The 12,823-nt window shown below is 39.8% G+C and overlaps 1 protein-coding gene across 1 annotated transcript in view; it reads right to left on the reverse strand.

The window, feature by feature from the left end:
- Positions 1-11,822, reverse strand: part of tspan4a (tetraspanin 4a) — a 130,573-nt gene extending 118,751 nt beyond the window's left edge. Inside the window, exon 1 of the mRNA XM_052063303.1 lies at positions 11,687-11,822. Coding sequence (XP_051919263.1) covers positions 11,687-11,798 — 112 coding nt within the window. The 5' untranslated portion in view covers positions 11,799-11,822. The remainder of the gene's footprint in view (positions 1-11,686) is intronic.
- Positions 11,823-12,823: the final 1,001 nt, after the last annotated feature.

The following is a 12,823-nucleotide window of genomic DNA, read 5'->3' on the forward strand; positions in this document are numbered from 1 at the left end:
GAGTCTTCTGTGGCAAGATAATTATCATGCAAGATCACCACCCGCTGCAAATAATTCCATGTAAACGTCAGCTGCTGTAGACATAACAAGAGAATAACGGCGCAGCCACACATCATTCCCTGATCTCAACCCTACTTGTGGAGTATCCTCAAAAAGAAGATCTGCAGTATGTAACGGGCAAGACTTTTGAGATGTGATACAGGCAGAAACTATGTAGGGACTTCTAATTATACTGAGCAATACAACTGTTAAGTTGATATTGACATTGGGCTGACTCAACTTCCATCCATCCATCCATTTTCCGATCTGCTTTATCCTTACAAGGGTGGTGGCGGGTACCGGAGCCCATCCCAGGTGTCTCCGGGCAGTAGACGGGGGGCCCTGAACGGGTTTCCAGCCAATCGCAGAGCAGGCTGACAAAACTTGATTGTCAAAATATTTTGGGTCGAATTGTGCTCTTCAAATTATATCTATGTAATAACAGAGATGACTGATTTTTTTTCTGTTTTTATTCTAACTGTTGTCCACAATACTTGTAATTTAAATCACTACTTATGGAAAATAAATACTGTTCCCACCAAGCTTGATTTGTTCAATAAAATCTTGAAGCTAATATAATTGTTGATGAGCACCAAAGTTTATTAAATGGAAATTGCACTGACTATTGAGGAAAATAAAGAAAAACAGCATATGCATAGTATTTTGGAAGAGTATTAAGTCAGCCTAAATGTAATGAACTTTTTCAACTCTGACTTTGCGTGAGGTGGGTTCTCTCATATTTTCATTATTCCAAGTGTTTTCTTTATGATTACGAGATGAATAGCTGTAGAGCAGTCAGCTTTCACGCATCCCATCAAAACAATGTAAAGATACGAATGAAATCCCATAGTGAGTCCTGTGTGTGGCATTCATCTCGAAGACACAGAGCACTGGGGATGAGCAGGATATCTCTGAGGAGCACATGAAATGACTAGCTTCACGGGAAGTCAAATGACTCATTTCCTGAAATGACTAGTGTTGGGAAGATTACTTTAGACATGTAACTGGTTACAGTTAGAAGTTAATAGTAGATCTAGTGCAACTATTTCAAAAGAGTTCTCAAACTCATACAACCGACATTTACATGTGTGTTCATTTTAACTAAATGCTCTTAAATCTTAACCATTTTCATGTTTTAAATTTTTTTCGTGTTAAAAATATTACAGCTATACAAACACAACAGTATAAATGACAGCTACCTAAATCAGTACCACTGCACTTGCAGCAAAGATGACGAAAACGGAAGCTATGTTTTCATCATTTCAAGACACAGTGAAGGTTGACCCTTACTTCCCATTTTATTGTGTACGTGTGTAACCTGAACCTGACAAGACTGAAATGAAAACATGGTTGGCAGGTGGTTTAAGGTTAAAATGTTGAAAGTCCTTCCATCCGTTTTCTTTTTTCATTCCACTGAGCCTCACTTCGGGTGACAGACCCACTTAGGGGAAGAGGCAAGGTACACCTTAAAATGTTGACAGACTATCGCAGGGCACATGGAAACAAACCACCACTCATATTCACATTCACACCCACGAAAAATTTATCATTGAATGTATAATCCTTTGTTAACCGAACATGCATGTTTTGAGAAGGTGGCAGGAAGCTGGAATAGCACAAGAAAACCCACACAAGCATATTTACAACATGAAAACTCCACATAGGAAAACTGGAGCTACGATTTGAACCCCCCAGCATTGGAACATATAGTGCTATAGAACATGGATGGATGGCTGTTAAAGCGTGCGACATGATGGACACTGTCGATTGTTCTCTTTTGTTTCTGTTTCAGTCCCTTTGGCGGAGCACCTGTCATGCGTTGCAATCAGTGGACTATAGAAGGCCTTCAACTTCTGTGGCCACCTGTCAGATTATTCAGCTTTGCTCACCACTCTCGTACCAAGTGCTTGTTTACTCTAGCCTCATAGTCTCTCATCATGTTCTGTTCTTGCTCATGTAAGTCATGTTTTTGTCATATTCTCGGTTATTATTGTGCGTGTAAAAGAAAAGAAACCCACCGAGTGAAATGTGAAACAAATGACGCCAGAATATTGTGTTTAACCTCTTTCAGGTTAAATAGGGCTCTTGCATTGTTGTTCACATCGACAGCCAATTGTTTTGCTCTGACAACAAGTAACGAGAGGCAGTTAACAGCCATCATCATGCTATAGAATGCGGACAGAGGAGATGTTCTTTGAAATGCACAGCAGGTGTGTCTGTCCAATTACCCACAACACTGTCAGCTGAACATTTGGTATGTGTTGATAACAAAAAAATAAATAAATAAAAACGTCATTGTGTATGTGAAATCTGTCAAATACTGCTTCTCACTTTTGACTAGAAGAAAAAATGGCTAGAGCTTTGTGACTGTGGAGGCAGGCAGCTAATAAGATGATTATTTTTATTACGGTACTGTATCAAAAATGATTGCTTTCTTCAGCACCCCAGACGATCAAGATAAAATCTGATTTGCACCTTCATATTGATTACCGGTATATTGGGGCATTAGACAAGCAGTCCACTCGGAACATCTATCTGCAGTACAGTATAAGTACACAACTGGACTTGTCGGGGTTCACCTTTGTGCGATGTTGGGATCCCTGCACCATGCAGTTCAAAGGGGACTTATCTCACGTAATACACCTCTTAATAATACCACTATCCGTTTCTAATTATGACATTCATCAATATCAAACAAAAATGCAATATAACATCGCACAACTGTACCACGTAAACCATCTGGAACAGCCTGATTTTGAATGTTTCCTGACCCGGTCAGCTGTTTTTTTTTTAGACGCGTCACAAGGAAGCAGTGACAGCTCAGACAAAGGCTGAAGTGACAGCCGAATCTGTCAGCTAGGTAAGAGTTTTTTTTCTTGACAAAGCAAAGACCATTGTCAAATAAAAAAAGAAACCTTAAACCTATTTCAACTAATAAGAAGACAAGATGAGCATCATAACACTACCTGTCAACTAGTTTTTCTCCAATTTAAAAACCTCAGCTGCACCGTCAGCACTTCCACCAGAAGAGTCTCGAGTGAACCAAAAGCCAACAAGTCAAGTGAGAGGTGCCTTCCACGTCACCAACAGAAGCCAATTTTGATGAATGTTAATTACTGTATAAGGTTTTATAATGAAAGATTTGGGTAAATATGTGTACTATTGTAATATTTGTCTCAAATATGTAAAGTCTAAATAGTATTTAAAGATTTTAAACATGCTGGCACCCGTCATGTTTCTTGCTTGCAATAACCGCAATGATCAGACATCGTGGACAGCGGCTCTTCCATCCAGCTTAGTCCCACATGTGCATAAATATAACTGTCTGCTGTCAACTGCCAGTAATCTCAGACCTTCACCAACAGAGGGTGTAAACATACGTGGAACAAACATACTGTGGAACAACCGTGAGATATCGGGTCCTTTTTAGCTGCATGCAAGCATTCCACGTACAAACACAAATTCCCGGGGAGGGGACAAGTCCTACTTAGTGGTTTTTCACTTTTCGCACTTTACCAATTAACATCCCTGGCATACTTGCTTCAGATCTTTATTTTCCTGCCTGGAAGTTGCATTCATATTCCAGCAACCAGCTCAAAACAGGAGACTTTCCCTCCGGCCACAACAATATCCACACGTTACAAAAAAATATATTTGCATCATGACATGCTGTTCATCCCTTTTGTCTGACACTGCATACTCCTCACAAACGGAACCCAAACAAAATTTGTCTTTGGTAGATTATTTCTTCATTGTAATAATGGTTCTTGACAATAAATTTTATGACATTAGAAAGCATGCTTATTTCTCTTTTGAATGGCGTCACATGTGTAAACAACATGCATTTGTGGGATGAACAGCATAGCTGAGTATGTGGGCTGGCTCATAACAAATTAATAAATAAATACATAGAAAAGCAAAATCTCTGCTTATTTTGCTGTTGTTGCCATTGACTATTGTTGAGCTTCTGGTACCTGAAAACGTAGAGGCATGTTCAGTGATGAGTCCAAATTCTGCCTTGAGCATTTGGATCATAGGGTCAAACTGTGGGGAAGATGCTGAGATGAAACTTCCTTACTTTTCGTGTTGAATTTATGTGTGTACACCACCAGCCATTTGTTTTCCTAGTCAAAGGTGGCTGTCACAAATTTTGCTCTGACAAGCCTACCAGAAATGCTGACGTTTTGGGGCAGCTAGCACAGTGGCTGAGGAAACAATTCCACTGGTATTGTACGGTGCATATAAAAAGTTTACACATTCCTGTCCAATGCTAGTTTTTTTTGTGACAAGCCCCCAAGATAATTCATTTAAAAATATAATCTACCATTGATGTGGCCTATAATGAACAACTCGATTGAAAAAGAAACTATTCAATAGGGGAAGTAAAAATAAACATATAGAGCAACACATAATCTTACAACTGGTGTTGTGGTTTTAAGCAGTCACATTTTACTCAATGTAACATCAACAAACATGCTTCCATTTCATCTGCCTCTGATTAACACACAACAAATAAAGTGTTGATGTTCGAGAGGGCAGGGGTTTGATTCTGGGCTCGGGGCTTAATGTGTGGAGCCTGCACGTTCTCCCTATGCTTGCGTGGGTTCTCTCCAAGTACTCAGGTTTTCTCCCACATTCCAAAAACAAAAACATGCATGGTAGGTCATTTGGAAACTCTGTATTGTCCTTTGGTGTGTTTGTGAGTGTGAATATATTTGAAATACACACAGATAAAATGCATAAAGAGAGTGAGTGAAAAATTCCTTCAATACAATTAAATGAAACAAATATAGAAGTTGGGCGGCCCGGTAGCCCAGTGGTTAGCACGTCGGCTTCACAGTGCAGAGGTACCGGGTTCGATTCCAGCTCCGGCCTCCCTGTGTGGAGTTTGCATGTTCTCCCCGGGCCTGCGTGGGTTTTCTCCGGGTGCTCCGGTTTCCTCCCACATTCCAAAAATATGCATGGCAGGCTGATTGAACACTCTAAATTGTCCCTAGGTGTGAGTGTGAGTGCGAATGGTTGTTTATTTCTGTGTGCCCTGTGATTGGCTGGCAACCGATTCAGGGTGTCCCCCGCCTACTGCCCGAAGACAGTTGGGATAGGCTCCAGCACCCCCCGGGACCCTAGTGAGGATCAAGCGGCTCGGAAGATGAATGAATGAAATATAGAAGTTAGGTTGTTAAATATTGCTCCGTGCATCTAATGGCATTTAGGTTAGCAGAGATTGACGATGATAGATATTCAATCACTTTCTTTCGAATGTTGATGACTTCTTTAAGTGAATTTAATTCCTTGTCCAAACATGCCCCATTGAATATACTTGGCAGAAAAGTGTATTAATATCCTGCACTTTCTCCTACAATATAATATAGAGGAACATATTCTTCTTGCTATGAAAATGTATGAAGCATTATCCACAATTCTTTTGTGGCTTTAATAATTACAAGCTGGCGACTTGAATAATAGCACATGTTGTAAGAGGTAATCGTATGCAACGTTGTGACAGAAATTAAGTAGCCTGCATTTTTAGGCAACAAACATACTGTAGCTCATCCTGAGAAATAATTCATTATGGCCTTAGCTGCTTATTATGTAGCACACAATAACTATTCTTTGAAGATGGATTCTCTTCTTTTGACATTACACAGCTTTTTTGCCAGTATTAGAGTCAGAACGTCATGTCAAACAGCAAACGTGAACTTCATGAGGAAGACCAACAGCCGGGGAGGAAATTAAAGGAGAAGAAATGATTGAGATTATACACATGCACTTCTGTGAGCAATTTTAGAAAGCTAAAGTGGTGCTTTCAGCAACATGCTTCCTTGTAAAATATACACCACTAAAGGAGGAAGTAGCATTGCAAAAGTACACTCCTGACTTCCAACCTTTTTGTCTCCATGGCAACTAATTTAAAGGCTGTGACAGAAAAAAAGGTGCCTTGGTAACTTCACAGTGGAGACAAAAACAATTGCATCGAATGGCATCGTGTGAATGTTAATCACACAGACAACCATTTAAAAACCATTTCAACATTTGTCCTCAAACACATTTCTGCATAACAGTATGAAAAGGTTTTTATTCCCAATCATGTGTAGCAATGTATGTATGTACTTATATACAGTGCACTGTATGTATGCGTATGTATGTACAGAATGCCTGTGTGCGTGTATTTGCAAGAGTTTAAAACGCGGTTGCCATCCCGTCTCAAAATTACCACTGAGTGCGTGTGTGTGCATGCGTGTGTGTCGGGGGGGGGGGGGGGGGGGGGGGGGGATAGATTGAAGCTAATTTCTCTTTTTTAACTTTCACTTGTTATAACAAACTCTGGTATAGAAGAAAGGTTTGAAAAGTTAGTAGGCAGTAGGCGGGATGCACCCTGAACTGGCTGCCAGCGAATCGCAGGGCACGAAGACTGACAACCATCCGCGCTCTCACTCACACTTGAGGACAATTTAGAGTGTTCAATCAGCCTACCGTGCATGTTTTTGGAATGTGGGAGGAAACCGGAGTACCCGGAGAAAACACACGCAGCCACGGGGAGAACAAGCAAATTCCACACAGGAAGGCCGGAGTCGGAATCGAACCCTGCATCTCTGCAATATGAGGCAGACGTGATAATCACCGTGTCATCCCCCAATACATATCAATTTGTTTTATTTATTTATTTTTTACATATTTGGAATTGGAGTCATCTGAAGTACCGGTAATGAAAAATGTAAAATTATAACTAAATTTTTTATCAGTTACTCGAAACTGTATTGAAAAACATTTTCAAAGTAACTCTCCCAACCTCGAATATAACAGATGAGAGGTGAGAATGAACACGCTCAATCTTGCGCATTGAGGGGAGTTTCTAACCCTTGTGCATCTAGAAGACAATTCAGTGAACAATTATCAAATGTCACAAATACATAAAACATAAATGTACAAGAGATGTGTGGACATCTGAAAATTTGCAAACATATCAGAGGAAAGGGTATGTTCCAATTATATTAAATCGTAATTAAAGGTTATGTAAAAATTAGGCAGCTCCTTCACCCTCCCAGAGAACTAAAAATAACAAGCTATGCAAAATCACTGTTGCTATTTTTACCACATACCGAGAAACCACTCTAAACAAATATTGAAATAGGACATATAATCGAGGGCCTCATTAAGGAAAGTGTTTTGATGGCTAAGATGATATGAAAATAGAAATGGATGTGAGGAGAGGAGTAAACATCAAGCAATGAAGGGGAAAAACACTGCTCTTTTTTTTTCTCCGTCAATCTTAAAGTGGGTGTTGAAGTGGGACTGAGCAGCCATGAAAGATTGTGGTTCCAGCCTGTGGTTTTCACTCTCGGCTGAGTTCTCATTGAGGAGACAAAATGGACCTATCAGAGTACTATACATTCTGAAAGGTCTGGTCCAACAATAAAACATAAAACAACAAATCCAAAATGTGTACCAAACACGGCTTCCAAACCAATCTCAATTTTTCAAGGTCGGTTCAATAAAGCCACTCGTCATTTGTTTGTACTGCATATTGTTGAATGGGCATGTGTGTGGAAATTAATGTAATTTCAAAGAGATTACCAATGCTTCATTCTGTTAACAACTATTGTTTGCCAGAACTTACAGTATCCCTTAAAGCGAACTCTTAACCTTTTCATTTCTATTCTCAGGCTAATTCTATAGTGGTAAAAGAAAAAAAGAGGGGACCCAAATCCAAAACAACACATATTTTACTAATTCTCGGCTCCTTCCTACCTTGTCATGACTGCAGAAGGGAGGGGCATAAAGTGTATTTTCCAAAAATGAAGGCGGCAGTACACTTCAGCCCTGTTTTAGCCATTTACAGTAGAGCCAGTGTTCATCTGTGGAGTGGTACCACACCCGGAGAAGCCACAGAAGTGCACTTGGACAAACAAACCAACTTGCTGTGACTATTTAAAAAAATACTCCACGCTTCCCAACTGAACTAAATGTTCCACCGTGTCTTGTAAATACCACGAGCATGAGGCCTGAATGTTATCCATTGAAAACACACATAAAGAACGCATTGCTGCATGCAGCTTTAGTCTTGACCACAGTGTTCAGAGGTTGATTGTAAACGACGGGTTATTCTTGTAGCCCAATTTCTAAAACATTGATATCTATCGCAACACCGCTCACAGTTTAAAAAACTCAAAGCACAAACACTGCTTTACACTGAGTTTATAATCTTTTAACACACAACTCACTGCTTTATACTCAATGTCTGAATGATAAACACACTCCATGCAAAACTATACACATTTATGGCTATTATTTACACTCTTCTGCCAATTGTTTGGCCACACTATGACAGGAGAAAATTGTTTTACATAATTACCGGCAGGTCATTTTGCAATCAGCCTTCCCATCAGTGTGTACTTGAAGCAAGGGTGCTTACTAATATGGTGGCTTGTGTTTGTGCACAATACCATTTGCATGAAGGTTTGAGTGTTAAGCAAAGACATGGTTTTTTTTGCAAGAGAAGTGTGATGTTTTTACCAATTTTGCTAAATGTTTTATTTGTGCGAAGAGTTTAGAAAAAATAGCCAATATGTGTCATAACCGTCAGTAAAAAAAATGTCATGTTGCCAACTATCATGAACAATCACTTCATCACTTCAGGCACGCTCAAGCTGAAGATCTATGGAAGGACACAGGAAAAGGAAGCAGCCTTCTTTTTCTTAACTGTCTCCATTCACAACCTGGAAAGAGTCAAGTTGGGTTATCACGAGCTCGAGATTTTAAGAGTGGCCATTTGGTTATATAAAGAGCATGAGCTAAGTCGCTCTCACAAGAAATAAAGCGGTTTTCTGTCATTTGGTTGGAGCTGACAGCTAAATGTTCTGCCCTGTGTCCAAAACATAATCAAATTATAGTGTCAACCAGCACAACCCAGATACTGTAATACCTTCCATGTATTATGCCTCACAAAAAAGCAAAAAAGAATGATGATACAAAAGTCGAAAAGGAAGTTCTCACCAACAGTAGCACCCAGAGCTCTGGACAGAAATAATGGGCCTTGTGACACAGAACAGTCCATGTACTTTTGAATTTTCTCCAATGTAGTCATTCATTATTGCAGACACAGGTCCATATAACGCAAGAATGCACAAGTACACGAAGGAAATAACAAAACAAAAAATGAAACTGCACATATGAAAACGTGTACATAATATTGTACCAATGCAATCTAACCTTAGAGGAGATCCTATAATAGCTCCACTCAATTGATCAATGTTTCTCTGACATCCACTGCCATTCTGTTGACATTATTTCATTATTATGTCCGAGATATTCTCCTAATGGTAGCTACCAAAATAACCAATGACTTGCTTTTTGTCTGTCTGTATGAAGTATGATGACTTCAATTATTCAGTATGTGTCAGTGCAGTGTGGATTATACATAAATCGAGTTGAGACTCGAAACAAAACAAAAAACCTTTGTGACCATGTCTTAAGGCGGTATTGTATCATTGTCTGTTAAAATTGTCTATGAACCAAATGTTAATGTTCAATGTCTAAGACAAGCAAATGTGGTCCATCACAAACTAATTCATGAAAAATGAACATCGACCACGGATGGCAATCAGTTCTGAATGTGCATGTTTCAGAGACGTTTTAAAGCATGGGTGCCCATTACGTCGATCGTGATTGACCGGGAGCTCGTGGATTGTTTGTTCCCAAATCGATTGCGAGGACCATAGAGAAAAAAACATTTGTGTGTCTCTGGGCATGTTAGTAATACATGTACATCTTTTGTGTTGATGCACACTGCACCTTAATCGTCCGATAAGTCTCACTTTCACAAAAATTATTAAATAAAGATACGAAAATAAAGCAGGTCATCTTTAACCCACGGTGGCGGGTGACTTGAGTCACTGGAAGTTGTTACTGCTCAACAGTCTGCAATTGCCGCTTGTGATCAGAGCTGTTACGATATAGCTTTTATCGTTATTATTCTCATTCAGAGTTTGTTTCATGTTCAATTCACTGAGGGCACGGGCACAGAATGGGAATCTGGAGAGCCGAGAGAAGCATTTTAAAACGGTGCGCGTCAGCTACGATAGTAACAGGGTGCAAAAGTGATTCGCGTGCCTCCGCGTCAGAATGTTTGCTCATCATGGCATGCGTGTTGAAGTGCGTGTGTGCGCTTTAAAGGAGACATATTATGATTTCCCCCCCCTCCCCTTCACATTTTAAAACAGTACCCAGGTGGCTCTAGTATGTTCTGCTCCAAATATCCCAAGAATCTAGAATTGTAGCATACTTATCATCCATCGCCTTTTAACAGCTTTTCTGGAATCAATTAGTTTTAGAGGCTTATGCAAATGAGCCACAGCTCACCCCACCATCACAAGAACAGTTTTACATCACCATGACAACCAGCGTCAGCGCTGTTTTAAGCCCCAAATGAGAATTTTACTTTTGAAGAAGTAAGCAAGTGCTTAGTACACTCGAGCCCACAAAAACAAAGTCAAAGCATTGATTACATTTCAACCTACCAAAAGTCACAATCCGAGCGACTGCTACCGATATAGCAGGTCTTTTTTTGTTGGGGTTTTTTTTTGCCTAATGCTATGCCAAGAGGCGGTGCCCCACTAGTTTTAGCTGATGATGCAGTTTTTCTTTCTTTGCATACCTAAGTTACTTTGTATTCAATACAGAGTAGTAATAAAATTGCGTGTGTGTGTGTGTGTGTGTGTGTGCGTGTGTGCGTGTGTGTGTGTGTGTGTGCGTGCGTGCCGTGCATGTGTGTGTGCGTGCGTGCGAGTGTGGGTGCACGCGCACACATGGCATCTGATATATGAATTTTGTATTGTTAGTTTTGAAACAAATGATTGAGCACAACAAGTGAGATGGGCAGAAAATCAAGTGATTCAGTTGATCTGTTTATGAGCTTAATATGAATGATTAGAAATACATTTAAACAAAGAAATACATGAAAATCAAAACTGAAAACCATATTTTGGGAACATATAAGACCGCAACAAGCCAACCAACACAAAAAATTGCATTTAGAAGTCCTGGGCAAATAAAGTTCCTGTATGTTCCTCAAAAAAAAGAAAGCGGAGGGAAGGAATACTCCCTGGAATGGTTGGTATTTCGAAATGTTTTTCTTATCCACAAGTTTATTTCTGGCTTACATTGTGGTCTCGGGAGACATAGTTTGGTCTATCAGAGCTCACAATGTCCATCATCATAACATGTTATCATAACATGTTAACAAAAGAAGATTTGAAAACGTGGCCACTAACTGAGCAGTGAAAGACCATACTTGGTGCTTACTTTTAAAATATATAACAACTGTGACAATCAAACTGTGAACTATTAAACTACTAAGATTCATGTTTTTGTACCTTTTATGTAAAGCAAAAGCAACATTCGTGAAGAAATTTCAACCCAAGATAAACAGTAAAATGGTACAGATACTCATCCTACAACTTCAGCCCACCAGCGCTTCCATTCATCAAAGTGAAAACTTTTAAACAAGCTCTCTCACACCAGAGCATCTACATGGTAAGACTTGACCAAATCATGAATTAAATGAACAGTGCAGTCTGAATTTTTAAAAATGGGTATTTCCAATAAATATTATTCATTTTCAATAGTGACAAATAGCAAAAGAACTTACCCTTAGTAATGGCACACTCGGTGGATACGGGCTGCTCTCTCTCTTTCCTGCAGTGTGGCAAACTTCCCAAGCTTTTTTCCTCTCCAGAGTCTCTCTCTCCCTCCCACCACATGGAGGCACATGTGACTGACTTTCGACCTGTAAAAGCAAATGCTGACATCTAGTGGCAGCTAAAACAGGAGCACTTTGTGTCGACACGGGTACAATACAGTAGTTTATCAACTCAAATTCACCGAACGTGTGGATTACAGAGCCCCGAAGATGACGTGAAGAGGGGGGAAATAACTTTGCGTTTCCACGCCATGCTTTGCGTTCTCTCGCTAAGTTTTGCGTTCCCTCGCAAAGTTCCCGAGATAACTCAAACTTTTTTTTTTTTGCAAGGAACCTGTTTTTACAGGTCATCTTCCGGGTGAATGAAAATAATGAACGTGGAGAGTTTCCATCTGTGGGTGAGTTTAAGTGACTTTGAAATTGGCTTTAAATACAAAGACATAATCCGCTTTTGATGTTGAGTTTTCAAATACAGTAAGCAAAATCTGACATCTAAAGCGAGCGCTGAACAAAAGAGTATTATTTCTTCGGTCCTGGTTGACTTTATTCGCAACCAATCGGAGCATTCCAGACAACTACATGGTTACAGATTGATGAACAGCAAATGCAGAGAACATGAACTTCATTTCAGGGAAAGAGGATGTTCATCTGGCGCTGAAAGAGTTGGATCCAAGAGGAGTGTTATTAAGAGATGCAAGACTTTCTCACCACAGCTACTGTTGCAATCACACACATAAAATGACACCATCATGTGTGTGGAGGGAATTTTCCATTGGAAAAGTATTCACACCAAGGAGTTTGTCTTCCTGCACTTTAAAAATAATTTACAAATAGCCACAATCCATGGGGAGAGTTTCTCACGAGCAAAATATGACAATAACAGCAAGTTTCTTCACACTGAACTTTATTGGAAATATATTTGGAGCGTGTGGTAAAGTAACAAGAGTAATAAGATCCTTGTTTGGAGGGCGTTTTCCAAGTGCTGATCCACAGGGACAAATTTTGCATTATTGCAGTTCCTTTTACATGTACTTAAAACGCACAGATCTCCGGCCCCTAAATGCCACGTATACTGCGCGGCTGTTT

Source organism: Hippocampus zosterae, chromosome 4 (assembly GCF_025434085.1).
Source record: "Hippocampus zosterae strain Florida chromosome 4, ASM2543408v3, whole genome shotgun sequence".
Classification (NCBI taxonomy): Eukaryota; Metazoa; Chordata; class Actinopteri; order Syngnathiformes; family Syngnathidae; genus Hippocampus; species Hippocampus zosterae.